Source organism: Vulpes vulpes, chromosome 5 (assembly GCF_048418805.1).
Source record: "Vulpes vulpes isolate BD-2025 chromosome 5, VulVul3, whole genome shotgun sequence".
NCBI classification, from domain to species: Eukaryota; Metazoa; Chordata; class Mammalia; order Carnivora; family Canidae; genus Vulpes; species Vulpes vulpes.
The window spans coordinates 58,387,982-58,403,487 of NC_132784.1; the positions used below are offsets into that span (position 1 = coordinate 58,387,982).

Sequence of the window (15,506 nt, forward strand, 5' to 3'; positions counted from 1 at the left end):
GACCCCCTGGGGCATGCCCCCAGCCATCTCCTTAGTGTGACCAGGTGATGGCCATCGCCGGGGGTGGGGTGGGGCAGAGAGCAGCCATGAGCAGTCCCAGGACCTGGGGGATCCCCAGCACTTTACCGCCCCCCACACCCCGCCAAGCTCCACGCAGAGAAGACACACATTCCAAGTGACACTAGTGCCCAGAAAAACTGAAACGACACTAAATTTTAATAATCTACAGAATACACATCATCTAGAACTCCTGGGATAGCTGAAGAAGCCACTTCCCTCCTGAACACGTATGTGATGCACAATAAAAGGACAACTCAATTAAGACACGGGCAAGGGGCCTGAATAGCCACTTTTCTAGAGAAGATGTTCGGATGTCCAAGAAGCACACGAAGAAATGCTCCCATCACCCATCATTGGGGAAATGCGGGTCACAGCCACACGGAGATGCCTTCACAGCTGTGATGACAGCAGTAAAGACAGTAAGAGGCCTGGGGGCGGGGTGTGGAGAAACCTGATGTGCAGCTGATAGGAATGAAAAGAGAAAACAGCCTGGACGTTCCTTGGTGACCGGGCGCAGATCGCTCCGTGGCCTGCGATCCTGCTCCAGTGTACAGGCACAGAGAACTGAAAACACGTGTCATGTAAAACCTCATGCACGAATATTCACTCAGAAAGGTAGAAATTGGGATGCCTGGGTGGCTCAGGGGTTGAGCGTCTGCCTTCAGCTCAGGGTGTGATTCCATGGTCCTGGGATTGAGTCCCACCTCAAGTCCCACATTGGGCTCCCTGCAGGGAACCTACTTCTCCCTGTGCCTATGTCTCTCTCTCTGTCTCTCATGAATAAATAAATAAAATCTTAAAAAAAAAAAAAAAAAGAAAGAAAGGCAGAGACCATCCAGATGTCCATGATGGATGAGTGGATAAGCAAAATGTGGTAGATTCACATCTGGAAATACCACCTGGCCTTGGGGAGGATCAAGCGATGGCACCCATGGTGGCGTGAACTGATCTGGAAAACATTTTGCTAGTGGAAGAAGCCAGTGAGCAGAGACCACATCCTGGATTCCTCCCATACAGGAAACGTCCAGAACAGGCAAATCACACAGAAATGCCTAAGTGGTTTCCCAGGGTAGGGGTAAGGGAGACATGGGGGCTTATATAGGGTTTCTCTTGGGGTGATGGAAATGTGCTTTAAGTAGACAATTTTTTTGACATAAATAACCTCTACACTCAATGTGGGCCTTGAACTCACAAACCCAAGAGTCACAGGCTCTTCTAAGCCAGCCAGGTGCCCAAGAAACGCTCTATAATTAGTGGTGATGATCACACAGCATTGCGAATGTACTAAAACCACTGAATTGTATACTTTAAGGTGATTAAATGGTGAATCTGATGCGAATTTTATCTCAAAAAAGTTTTCAAGGGTAAATTTTACGGTACGTGAATTACATCCCAAAAAGCTAATTTTATTTATTTTTTCCAAAAAGCTAATTTTAATACATAATACAGTAAAATAGTCTCTATGTATGTGATGTGTTATGTAAAGAGGTAGAGAAATACCCAGTCTAGTAAGTACATTTTCCAATCCTGAAGTTAAAAATACTTCTCTTAAACTTCAAGTGTGAGGTGCTGTCATTTGCATCCTGAGCAATTTAAAGTAAACCCAGCAACGCATCCAACCACCACCTTGTGGGATGCACCACGGTCACTTGAGTGGCAGGGAGAGAGAAGCGGGACTCCTATAAAGCGGAATGTCTGCGAGGGTAATACCGGATAAATACAGAAATGAGATTTGCAGAGTTTAGATGCTTAATGAAAAGTATAGGTTCCTGATCTGTTCACATAGAACCAAACCTCTATACTTGAGAGGTTTCTACATCAGAGGTCGTCTCATTAATTTTTGAAAGAAGCTAAGAGAGGAGAGGCCCAGGGGAGGGCAGCCCCCAGGCAGCACCTGCCCCACCCCTAGGGCAAGCCCCCAGCAGGTGCAGGTACAGGTGATGTGTCAGGAGGGGGTCTCCAGGACTGGGATAGAAAGGGGCGGTGCCCCAGGTAACCCACCATGTGGACCGAACTGCATCCCCTCGACAGTTTCACGACCCACACACCAAACCCAGACGCAACATGTTGTCCAGACAAGACCCGGAGATAAGGCATTGAGCCCTAAACAATGCTCCCAGGACTGGGGGCCAACCGGTCCCTCTCGGCCACCATCAGCTCTTCCCCTCATGACTGCCTCTCAGAACTGATCTGCCTCCCTGGCCACTCCCTGGTCCCTGTGTGGGGAGGGGCCACGGGGCCGCAGGGGCTCCAGGAGGCTGGTAAGGGTGACATCACACCGACCTGTGCACCCCCAGGGGCCCCCCTCAGGAGCCGGGAGCAGCGGGGTCCTCGGGCTTCATGGACACCCAGAGCCTCGCAGACCCCGCGGGCCCCCCCAACAAGACACACCTGCATGCCCAGTGTCAGACCAGTAGGCAGTGCAGCTGCGCCCCCACAGGGCAAATAGGTGCTCCAGCACAGACCACCTCCCCCTCCCCACCCAAGAGCCCCTCCCACAGGCCCACTCAGGCCTGAGCCCCTACAGCACATGTCCCCACTCCTCTGCACTCCCCCTGCCCCAGCCCTCTCTGTGCTCCAGACCCCCCTGCCCCCAACTCCCTCCCTGCCCCCCTCCCCTCATCTTTCCTCCAGGCCCCACCCCCTTCCCCCAGCCCATGGGTCCTGTCTCTCCCCCATACCCCTATCTGTCCTCCACCTCTCCCCAGCCCCCATCTGTCCCCCGTCTTCCCCCAGCCCTCCATCTGCCCCCTATCTCTCCCCCAGCCCCCCTCCGTCTCTCCCTCAGCCTGGCCCCTCTCCCCCAGCTCGTTTATCCCCCAGCCCTACCCCATCTCTCCACAGGCCCCCCCTTCCATCTCTCTGCCAGCGCCTCCATCTGCCCCCCATCTTTCCCCCAGCCCATCTATCCCCTGTCTCTCCCCCAGCTCCCCCATCTGCCCCCCATTGTCTCTCCCTCAACCCCCCTCTCTGAGGCAGGAGGTTGGGTGGAGACGGCTCCCCAGGGACTGACTCTAACTACCTACCACCCATCAAATGTGATGTGAGAAGGCACAGAAGCTATTTTTTGCAGCTGAAGACTCTGGAATGAGAGCTGTTATGTCTATCTGCTGGGGGCCCCGCCGAGCTCTAGGGTCACCTAACATGGAAGCACGGTGACCACAGTGGCTCAAGGTCACCACAGGAACCTGCCCTGTAAGGTGGCCACACCTCCAGAGGCCAACCAGGAGGAGGAAGGAAACCCCAGGCTCTGTGCCCCCCACTGACCCCCAAACCCACCCAGTTTTCCTGGTGTTTTGGGGGAAATCCTGGTGTTTTCTGCCACCTTCCTCAGTCTTCCTCACAGGGCAGCCCTGTTCCACCTGCACACTCTCCAGCTGTCCCAGGGTCACACAGCTGGGCCCCCCAAGCCATCCCTCGCCCCATCCACTGGGGTCACCGCTCCTCCCAGGGAGAGGGAGCACACACCAGGTGTCCCTGGGGATCGCTGCTGACTGCCTTCATTCTGGAGGATGAAGAGGCCACACAGCAGGGCATCCTGATGCCCTCGGGGTGCCCAGGACGGCTCCATCGAAAGGGCTCAGCCCTATTGGTGACCCGGGCTTGGCATCTGGAGCCAACGTTCCCCGGGGCCAAGAAGCAGATAAACACACACCCGGCCCCTCTCCACAGTCAGCACCCAACCCCAATACTGGGGGAAACCGAGGCAGAGCCCCCTGCTGCGGCGATGCATGGGATTGAGCCCAGACCCTCTTGCGATGCTGCCTCCAGGGGCCCAGGGTCAAGAGGTGGCACCACCACCCCGGCTGCATGACCCTGAGACGGGCTTGGCTTTGCTCACCCCACCCCTGCGCAGCCTCCCTTGAAACTCCGGCTTCCTGCCCACCACCTGTCTCAGAGGAGACGACAGGCCCTCGGTGAGCAGGTGGCACTCTGGCCACAGTACAGGGGATTGTCTGGGCAGGAGGAGATGCAGGACCCTCCTGGGACCACCCTGGGGAGAGGGAGATTGCAGGACCCTCCTGGGACACCCCACCCCTGGGCAGGGGTCCCTGCCAGCCTCCCCGCGGCCCAGGCATTCAGAGTGGACCTGGACGCCTGGGTACCATCACACGGTCCTGCTGACTTGGTCTCACTTCCCATCTGGAGAGCTGGGAAAGCCCAGCGTCCACGAGGGGGCCTGGGTATCTGTCCTTATACCCTCGGGCCTCGTGGGGCCACAGAGGGCCTGGCCGGGCAGGGAGTGAGAGGCTGAGCGCAGCCCCCACCACTGTGGGGGGACGGCAGCACCCCGGCCCTGCAGCCCGACCCCTGGAGGGGCAGGTGGTGGTCACCCCTGAAAAGGCCCCATGCCTCTTGCTCTGTGTTCCACCCCAGCGGGCGGGGGTCATATCCTGACTGGCTCGTCCTTGTCGGGCGACACTGCAGACCCCACTGCAGGCCCCGCTGCAGAGCCCCCTGCAGACCCTGCTGCAGACCCCGCTAGAAATGGAACACATGTAACCCGAGCACAACCCCAGCAGGTTTCTGCTCCCACAGGTCACACAAAGCACCCCCCCCCCCCGGTGGTCTAGGCCTAGTAGGCCCTGAGAGGTGGGGGATGGAGGGTGGGCTGTGCTCCCTCCCCAATGGCTACAGTGACAGCCAGGAGCTGCTGGAGAAAGCATGCGAACAGCCCCATTCAAAGGCCCCACATGCTCCTCGGAGCCCACAGTGGGGGCTTCTGTCACGCAGAAGCTGCGGGTCCCAGACCAGCCCCTGGGGCCCCAGGACAAAGGTCTGGAACTGACCCCTGGGAGCACAGAACCAGAACGGCTCCCAGCTAATGGCTTGGGGGGCCTCTGACAGACCCCTTCCTGTGCTGCTGAGCAAACAGGTGAGGTGGGGGCAGGTGCCTCTGATCGGGACACCAACGAGCGATGGAGGCTCAGATCCTGCTTTCCAGAAGCAACACCAGAGACTTGAGTGTCACCAAGCACCAAGTTGGCAACTTATTCTCCCAGCTCAAGAAAACACGCCTGCACTCCCACCGCAACCTTGCAGTCTTCCAAAAAATATTTACGTGTTTAAAAATCAATTCTCCGTGAAAACAAAACCACTCTTACTACTTCCTTCAAAACCCTGGATCAAACTAAACTGTGGCTCTCATCACAGTGCTTGTCTGGCAGCTCCCACCCCCAGGCATGTCTGCTCATGTCTGTGACTCCCCAAGTGACGCAGTCTGGGGACACAGCCCTGATCTCTGACCCCGCATCCTTGGGTGCACACCCCAACATGGAAGGGGGGAAGCCAGGCCCCCCGGCTGAGCACGGGGAGCCTTGGGGCCACCTGAGAAAGCCCAGGGCAGCCAGCCCGGCAACCTGGCTCTAGGACTGACACCCTGCCCAAGTGTTCACCTGCACCACCACCCCTGCCAGCAGGCCAGCAGGCCAGCAGGCCGCAGCTGCAAAGGAGAGGTCCGGGGACCCGAAAGCCCCACTCCACCCAGGGGACTGAGTACAGCTAACCAGCAAGCAGGAACACCGGGCCGAGTTAAAAAATGCTGCCCTAGAGGGATCCCACTGTGACCCGGGCTGACCCCCAGCAGAGGTGACGTTCCTAAACTGCAGGAGCCTTTTCCTTTCATCCTATAGGATTTCTGGGCGGTTTTTTACTAACAATTTCCGCTGGGTGGGCCAGCCGACACTGGACAAGAGGTCCCCAGTTGAGGCCCCAAGTTCTCATGCCACCGACACACAAACAGGCTGCTTGCTCTGGCCCACAAAACCTCACCCAACTCCCTGAGCAGCTTCCGTGCTGCCTCACAACACAAGCACCCCGGCTGCACTGAGCAGAAAGTACCAGAAGGGCCTGACCCAGATGGGCTGGGATACACAGCTCTTCCCTAAGTCAAAACAGCAACTTCACTTCACAGTTAAAGTTTTAAGGCTACTTCTAAACACTTAGTGGAGAATGTGACCTTCACTGAGGCAAACACAGCACCATATCAGCCCCTGAACACAAAACCAACTGAGGACAGGCAAGGCCCCAAGTCCATCCTTCGGTGTAGCTATAGATAAAGACAAATGCTACCTGCCCTCCCAGCCTGGAACTTCCTGCTACTCTGGCCACCAGGGATCCTGTCAGTGAAACTGCAAGCAGGAGTGGACGGCAATCCCGGGGTGATGTCTCCCAGCAAAACAACACAACTGCTGTGTCTTCTAAAAATCAACCATGTAGGGCAGCCCTGGTGGCTCAGGGGTTTAGCGCTGCCTTTAGCTCAGGGCGTGATCCTGGAGACCCTGGATCGAGTCCCACATCAGGCTCCCTGCATGGAGCCTGCTTCTCTCTCTGTCTGTGTCTCTGCCTCTCTCTCTGTATGTCTCTCATGAATAAATAAATAAAATCTTTTTTTTTTCTGTATTTACTTCAAGTTTTATTTTATTTTTTATTTTTTTATTTTTTTTAAATCTTTTTTTTAAATTTTTATTTATTATTTATGATAGTCACACACAGAGAGAGAGAGAGAGGCAGAGACACAGGCAGAGGGAGAAGCAGGCTCCATGCACCGGGAGCCTGACGTGGGATTCGATCCCGGGTCTCCAGGATCATGCCCTGAGCCAAAGGCAGGCGCCAAACTGCTGCGCCACCCAGGGATCCCTATTTTTTATTTTTTTAATAATAAATTTATTTTTTATTGGTGTTCAATTTGCCAACATACAGAATAACTCCCAGTGCTCATCCCATCAAGTGCCCCCCTCAGTGCCCGTCACCCATTCACCCCACCTCCCGCCCTCCTCCCCTTCCACCATCCCTAGTTCGTTTCCCAGAGTTAGGAGTCTTTATGTTCTGTCTCCTTTTCTGATATTTCCTACCCAAATAAATAAAATCTTAAAAAAAAAATCAACCATGTAAAATCACTGTAAAGTGTCCTCGGGCCACACAGCAATGGAGAAACTCTACTCTAGAAAAGACTGAGCTGTGGCCTGGTAGGGCTGTGGTCTCTCCCCAGGAGCAGCAGGTGCCCAGCACTTCTCATCCCTCAGCTCAGCTCCTAGTCTATTCCAGGCAAGAAGGGCACAGAAGTCAGGGCTCCCCAGCCCCTCCCAGCCCCATTCGTAGGACACAGGCTCAACCCCTGCAGTGAGCAGAGAATACTTTCCTACCCTAGTTTGTCCACACTGGGAAGAGCAAACCAAGGAGACCTGGGGTTACAATCCCCTCAGTGCATGCATTCCAAGGAGGGGCTCAGAGGCTCTGCCTCAGGATGGGGCACATAGAACTAGCTCTCCCGACAGGGACTAACTTTGGTTAGAACAGAGCACAAGCAAGTTCAAGCTTAAGGCACCAACAAGAACAGTGGGGGACTCGGTAGTGGAGCAGGTAAGAGGAAGAGAGCAAGTGAGACAGCACACCTGCTGTTTATCAGGTGAAAGCAACCAAGGAGAGGCCTCCTGGGGACACAGCAGTCGTCAAAGACAATCCTCAAGATCCCCTTGCCTGGCTTCAACTGATCAGACCTGAAAGTGCACACCACAGGGTGTTACCAAAACCAATGGAGCAAACTACCAGCCCTTTGTGGAGGCTAACAGGTCAGTGATTCCAACGGAAGGAGGCCACCCAGGAGCCTGATGGGACCCAGGAGAGTCAAAGACTTAGCTGGCACCACGGCCGGGCTGGGAGAGGAGAGGTTTGGAATTGGCACAGGTCTAGGCAATTCACTAAACAATAAGCAAGCTTCCCTCCACAAAGGGGTGGGGGCCCAGGATCCAGAGTTCCTACAATATTTTACAACACACAGTTTCAACAAAATATTTGAGAATTGCAAAGAAATGGGAAAGTAGCCCATACACAGAAGGAAAATAAAAGGAAACAAAATGACTTTTGAAGGGACACAGCCACTGGACTTAGCAGAAATGACTGCAAAACAGTTATAAACATGTTCAAAGAACTAAAGGAAATCATAAAGTAAAGGAGGGCATAACGACAATGTCTCGTCAGATAGAAAATCAATAGAAAGAGAAGGTACCAAATGAAAATTCAGAAATGGAAAGTTAAAATAGCTGAAATATAAATCTCACAACAGAAGCTCCACATGAGATTTGAGTTGGCAGAGGGGTCAGTGAACTTGATGACAGGTCAACAGAGATGATGCAATCTGATAACCAATGAGAAAATAGAATTGAGAAAAATGAACAGACCCCACAGAGAAATGTGAAACAAAATTAAACATATCAATATATGCAAAATGGGTGCACTGAGGGTAGAGAGAGAAGAAAAATATTCAAAGAAGCAATTACTGAAAACTTCCCAAATTTTATGAAAACATTAATCTACACTCCCACAAAGTTCAACCAACAACAAGGAGAATAAATACAAAGATGTCTACACCCTCACACATAGTCTACAAGTTGAAAAGAAAAAAAAAAAAAAAAAATCTGGGATCCCTGGGTGGCGCAGCGGTTTAGCGCCTGCCTTTGGCCCAGGGCGTGATCCTGGAGACCTGGGATCGAATCCCACGTCGGGCTCCCGGTGCATGGAGCCTGCTTCTCCCTCTGCCTATGTCTCTCTCTCTCTCTCTCTCTCTCTCTCTCTGTGTGTGTGTGTGTGTGTGACTATCATAAATAAATTTTAAAAATTTAATTAATTAATTAAAATTTTAAAAAAATCTTGAAATCAAAAAGAAAAAAAATGACTACTATATTTGAAACACTGAAAAGAAACTGTCAACTGAGATTCTTACATTCAGGAAACTTTTTTCTCAAAACAAAAGCAAAAAAAAAAAAAAAAGACATTCTCAAATAAGAACTTAGAGAATTTGTTGTTAGCAGACCCAACTTCAGGAAATACTAAAAATAAATTCTTCACGCTGAAAGCAAGTGACATCAGACAATAATGTTGATGTACATGAAAAAACAAAGAGGGTAAGGGCAATTATGTACGTAATTATAAAAGATAGAGTAAGTGGGTATTTTTTCTTTCCTCTCTTAACTGATTAAAAAATTAGTATAAGTTAAGTTAGTACAAATAGATAGTGCTAAGAAACATATTTAACCCTTAAAGCAACCACTAAGGAAATAGAATATATATGGTTTAAAAGATCACTAAGATGGGGTGCCTGGCGGGCTCAGTTGGTGAAGGGCCCACCTTCAGCCCAGATTGTAACCTCCAGTTCCTGGGATCAAGTTCTGGTCAGGTTCCCTGCTCAATGGGGAGTCTGCTTCTCCCTTTACCTGTGGTTCTGCCTGCTTGCACTCCCTCTCTCAAATGAATAAATAAAATCTTTTTTTTAAAAAAAGTAAAAGAGGGCAGCCTGGGTGGCTCAGTGGTTTAGTGTCACCTTCAGCATAGGGTGTGATCCTGGAGACCCAGGATCAAGTCCCATATCAGGCTCCCTTCATGGAACCTGATTTCTCCCTCTGCCTGTGTCTCTGCCAATCTGTGTGTGTGTGTGTGTGCGTGTGTGTGTGTGTGTGTGTGTGTCTTATGAATAAATAAATAAAATATTTTTAAAATTTTTAAAAAGTAAAAGAATGGGAAAAAACACCATACAACAGCAACCATAGATCAGGAATAGCTATAGTAAGATCAGAAAGAAACAGACTTTAAAACAAAACAAAATTATTGGAAATAGAGGAACAGTTTATAACCATAAAAGGCCAATCCATCAGTTAGATAAAACTATAAACATAAACACAGATGCACCTAACAACTGTCCCCCAAAACACAGAGGGCAAAACCTGACAGAAGTGAAAAGAAAACTGAATAATTCAAAAATAGTGGGAGATTTCCACATATGGTCTTAGTAATGGGTATGACGACCAGACAGGGACAAAGGAAAGACCTGAACTCCGTGAAGCTAACGGACTCACAGTGCATGTCAGGCTTACAGGCATGCCCAGGACAGACCTTCTGCAAGGCCATGACACAAGCCCCAATATAAAATGACTGGAATAATAACAAAGAATATTGTCCAATTACAATGGACTGAATTAGAAATCAGTAACAGATGGAAATCTGGGGATTTCACAAATATGTGCAAATTAAACAACATACAAAAATAAAAAGTGGGTCAAAGAAGTATTCTCAAGGAAATTAGAAAATATTTAAGACCAATTAAAATGAAAGCACAATATACCAAAACTTGTAGATGCACTGGAAGCATTTGTTAGAACTTTATGGCTAAAAATGCCACATTTAAAAAGAAAAGGGGGTTCCCTGGGTGGCTCAGCGGTTTAGCGCCACCTTCAGCCCAGGGTGTGATCCTGGAGACCAGGGATCCAGTCCCACATCAAGCTCCCTGCTTGGAGACTGCCTCTCCCTCTGCCTCTGTCTCTGCCTCTCTGTGTGTGTGTGTCTCTCTTGAATAAATAAAATCTTAAAAAAAAATAAAAAGAAAAAATATTTAATTTTTTAAAAAGATTATATTTATTTATTCATGAGAGAGGCAGAGACACAGGCAGAGGCAGAGGGAGGAGCAGGCTCCATGCAGGGAGCCCAATGCGGGACTCAATCCTGGGTCTCCAGGTTCACGCCCTGGGCTGAAGGCAGACACCCAACCGCTAAGCCACTCAGGCGTCCCAAGAAAAAACATTTCAAACCAATAGTCTAACCTTCTTCCCTTAGGAAAGTAGGAAAAGCAAACTAAATCCAAAGTAAGCAGAAGGAAAGAAATAAATACTAGAATTAAAATAAACACAGTAGAGAATAGAAAAACAACAAAGAAAATCGACAAAACCAAAAATTGGTTCTTTTGGGGGAAAGAAAACCAATAAAATTGACAAACCTTTAGCTAGAACAACCAAGAGAAAAAAGAAAGAGGAAAGGACCGACGCTACTCCAGTCAGGGATGAACAAGGAACCACTGCACAGGAAACAAAAATAAGACGAAAAGTATTCATCAGCAAATGAGGGTAAGTGGACAAATTCCAAGAAACCGTGAAGAATAACTCAGGAAGAAATAGAAAATCTGAATAGACTTATAAGAAGAGACTGACCTGGAAATTTTAATACTTTCCACAAAGGGAAGTCCAGGCCCAGAGAGCTTCACTGGCTCATTCTACCAAAGAATCAATAAACTTGCAATTAGACGTACACAGGCCCTCGAGATCCAGCCACAGTCAGTGAATAGGGAAAACACGGCACAGCGACCACCATGCTCGCAGGGACTAGAACGTCATTATTCCAACCACTATGAGGAAATTATAACTACATGGTAAGACAGACATGCCAATCATCACTACAATAGTGATATTACAATATATGAACGTATCGGCATGCTGTACACCTTAAATTTCCACAATGTTATATATCAAATATATTTCAATTAAAAAACAAACCCTCCTAGAAGGAAATGTAGGGAGCTCCTTGACACTGGTCTCATGTTGAGTGTTTGGATCTAATGCCAAAAGCAAAGGAAACAAAAGCAAAAGTAAAGAACTGGGATTGCATCAAACTGAAAGCTGCCACACAACAGAGAAAACCATTAAAGCACATAAGGAGACACCACCTCCACCTGCCAGAGGGACTCTTCTCAAAAACACAAGAAACCGCAGGTGCTGGCGAGGATGTGGTAGAAAGGGAGCCCTGTGTGCTGCTGCTGGGAGTGCAAGCTGCTGTGTCCACAGGACACAGCACGGACACTGTTCTGCAAGAAACTAAAAATAGAAATACCCTACAACAGCAATTCCACGAAGAGGGGTTTATCCGAAGCAAACAAAAACATAGATTCAAACAGACACGCGCACCCCTACATCTGCAGCAGCCAAGATTGGGAAGCACCCCAAGAACACGTGGTGTGTATGAACAACAGGATCGTACTCAGCATCAGAAAGGAAGATGTCCTGCTATCTGCGGACAGAGGGAGGGACCCTGTCTCACTCTAAGGGAGCCAGGTCAGTCAGGAGAACAAACTCCAGATGGTTGCATTTATAAGTGGAATCTAAAGAAGTGAGACAGCCCACAGATACAGAGGACAGACCGGTGGGGGATTCCGGCTACGCAAAACGGGTGAGGGGTCACAAGGTACGAGGTTTAGTTACAGAATAAACAGGTCACAGGGATGGAAGGCACAGCTCGCTGACTGTGGCTGACAATACTGTGCCATGATACTATGCCGCGTATTTGAAAGCAGCTCAGCGAGAGATCTTAAGTCATCATAAACAAAATTTTTTTGATGACTGATACTAAACTTACTATATACTTGAAGCTAATGTTATATGTTAGTTATATCTCAATTTAAAAAATTGTTTAAGATATTATTTATTTATTCATGAGACACAGAGAGAGGCAGGGAGAGAAGCAGGCTCCCTCTGGGGAGCCCAATGTGGGACTCGATCCTAGGACCCCTAGGTCACCCCTGAGCCAAAGGCAGGTGCTCAACCACTGAGCCCCCCAAGTGTCCTCAATTAAAAAAAAATGTCTTAATAAAGAATTAAAAAAAAAAAAGAATTGATAGCAATCCTTTACAAACTTAAAACAAAATAGAAGAGGAGGGAACATTTCCATTCCCAACCCGTCTTCCCAAACCAGTACTATCCTGATACTGAAACCAAAGTCCTCACAAGAATTAAAAAGAAAAAACAAAACAAAACAAAACAAAGGCAGACCATATCCCTTATGAATCTGGACACAAAAATCCTTGACATAGTCCTAGCAGTGGAATCCAGCAACTTATAAAAAGGATCTTAGCTCACGGCGAGATGGGCTTGATCCCAAGAATGCCATGTTGGTCCAACATACAACGTCAATCAATGCAGAATGAAAGACAAAACTACACAATCATCTCAACACAGAGAGGGAAGCATCAAACTTCAACACCAGGGATCCCTTGGTGACTCAGTGGTTTGGTGCCTGCCTTCAGCCCAGGACATGACCCTGGGGTTCCTGGATCAAGTCCCACGTCGGGCTCCTTGCATGGAGCCTGCTTCTCCCTCTGGCTCTGCCTTTCTCTCTCCCCCTCTCTCTGTGTGTGTGTGTGTGTGTGTGTGTCTGTCATGCATAAATGAATAAAATCTTAAAAAAAAAAAAAAAAAACTTCAACACTGTTTCATGGTAAAAAAAACACTCCACAAACTCAAAGTAGGAAGGTTCCTGCATCATGTAACAGGAGGCAGCTATGTGGGATCCGCGCCAACACTGTGCCTGGTGGTGACAGACGCCTTCCTGTGAAGCCCGGGAGCACAACAAGCAGGTCCAGGCTCACAGTGCAGCCACCTCTGACTCCAGGGGGACGAGGCAAGAATCAGAAGAAGCATCCAGATTGCAGAGGAGAAAGCAACACTACCTCTCTGCACAGAGGACATGATCTTTTTTCAAAAAAAAAAAAAAAAAGATTTATTTATTCATGAGAGACACAGAGAGAGGCAGAGATACAAGCAGAGGGAGAAGCAGGCTCCCTGCACAGAACCTGACGTGAGACTTGATCCCAGAACCCCGGGATCATGACCTGAGCCAAAGGCAGGCAGCCAACTGCTGATTCCCCCAGGCATCCCAAGGATATGATTGTACACAGAGAAATCCCAAGGGACACACCAAAAAGCTATTTGAACTAATGAATGAGGCCAGCAAAGCTGCAGAACACAAGATCCATATGTGAAATTCAACTTTATTTCTACAAGATTTCACTAAACCACCTGACATGAAGCCACAAACCAGTTCCATTTTCCATAGCATCAAAAGGAGTAAAACATTTGGGGATGAATCTAACACAAACTTGTACCCTCACCTGTTTCACTCCCGCGTCCCCGGTTTCTCTCCCCCCCACCCTCTGCCCAGTGCTCACACACGCTGGGCAGGCTCTAGAAACTAGCTCATGCTTCAGAACAGCAGGCTCTGGGTTGGTTAGCTTGCTGGAGACATGGCCACACTTAGTAAACCGAGTCACAGGCTGGGAGCATGCTGGTAAGGGCTGAGCAGGCTGGGGAGGTGAGGGGTCCTGGGGCAGCCCCGCGCGGTAGTACGTACCCAGATACAACCGCCTGGGGGGCACCTTGACTTCTTCGTCCTTATTATCTGCAGCTACATTTAAAGAAACAGAAAGAAGGAAGAGACAGAAACAGACTGGTTTTAACACTCATTAGCGGCTGTGGCTCCCGCCCTCTTTGCGTTTCTTTTTTAAAGAACAAAAAAACTAAAAACATTGCAACAGAAGGGCAAGGTCTTGGTTTCCCGGTTATTAGGAAATTCACTTTTTAAACTATTTTTCCTCCAAACCTAGCCTCCTTCCAACAGAAGTGCCTGGAGAAGGAGGAGGAGATCTAGGCGAACATGAAAGGTTACCTCGTCTTCCCCTCCTCTGAAGTCAGGGCCCATGGAGTCCAGCTGCGCTGACAGGCAGCCCAGGCCACCTCTACTCACCCCAAGACGCGAGTACGCAGTGCCCCAGGAGGCTCTCTGGGGGCTGCTCCAGCAAGCGTCCTTGGGGACGCACAGAAACACCCATGTGGAAGGGGAGCCAGCTCAGCCTGGGACCCGAAAGGCACGTAGCTCACACATAAGGCCGCAGTCCACGGTGCCAGAACGGCACCAGCAAGCCCCAGAGGACCCTATCCTGGGGGACCCCGCTCCCCCGTGGCCCGGCTACACCGCAGACCCTACACCCCTGTGCCGTGCTGCCCAGGAGGCCACCCAGACTCCGAGCCTCCAGGCTGCAGCCGGGACTCTGTCTGGAAGATGATGGAAGGTGCCCTACACTCGGGGCATGGGTTTATCTGCCAGGTGGCGAGGCTCCACCTCTAAAAAGGACAGTGTGCATGTCAGCAGCTGAACACTGGATTGGCTCCACGGCTTGGGGCCAGCAGGTGCCCCAGCCCTGTCCAAGGGAACTGGCTGCCCAGCCCACAAGGGCTCCTTGGACAGCGTCCTGCTGTCCCCGCCGCCCACACTCCCATGCCCCTGGCACCACAGCCTGGAAGTGCTGGGCTCTGAACACCCAGGCCTGGCCTGACACAGCCCTTCCTTCTATTTCTTGCTTGAGACCAACTTCACCTCTGCAGACACTTCCTCCACAGAGGAAGGGGGAGGGGACGCAGGGGATGTGGGCCTGGACGGCACCCACACCCTGTCCCCTCCTCGGGCCTCACCATGCCCAGACACGGGCAGAGCCTGGGAACCCGCCAGAACGGCTGGGTGTGGCAGAGGCCCAGGACTGGGCAGGGTGGATGGGTGGAGAGCCACAGGGGCACCATCCACAACCACCATCTTCAGCGCTGAACGTGTCCTGCAAACCAGGCACTGAGGATCCAAAACAATGTTGGAGCCTGGTCACTGCCCGCTGCCCAAGGCATCCCCGTCCCTGCCTGCTGGTTCCAGGGGGATAGGTCCAGGCCACAGGTGCGATGCTGCATGACTGCCATGACCACAACATTAAAGACAGAGCGCCCACCCAGGTCACAGTTGTGCGCGCAGAGCTAGGCCACCACGTGGTACAAAGCTGAGGCCACTTAAGGTCATCCCACACACGAGTG

General features: G+C 50.3%; 1 protein-coding gene across 7 annotated transcripts in view; it reads right to left on the bottom strand.

Annotated features, from left to right (window-relative positions):
- The window catches only part of SLC66A2 (solute carrier family 66 member 2), a 44,626-nt gene that overhangs the window by 15,475 nt on the left and 13,645 nt on the right, over positions 1–15,506 (bottom strand). For 3 of the 7 annotated variants that reach the window (XM_025997786.2, XM_025997787.2, XM_025997788.2), the window contains one exon: positions 14,005–14,058. The exons of the other annotated variants lie outside the window; for them this stretch is intronic. In XM_025997786.2, coding sequence (XP_025853571.2) covers positions 14,005–14,058 — 54 coding nt within the window. The remainder of the gene's footprint in view (positions 1–14,004; positions 14,059–15,506) is intronic. 7 annotated transcript variants of the gene reach the window in all.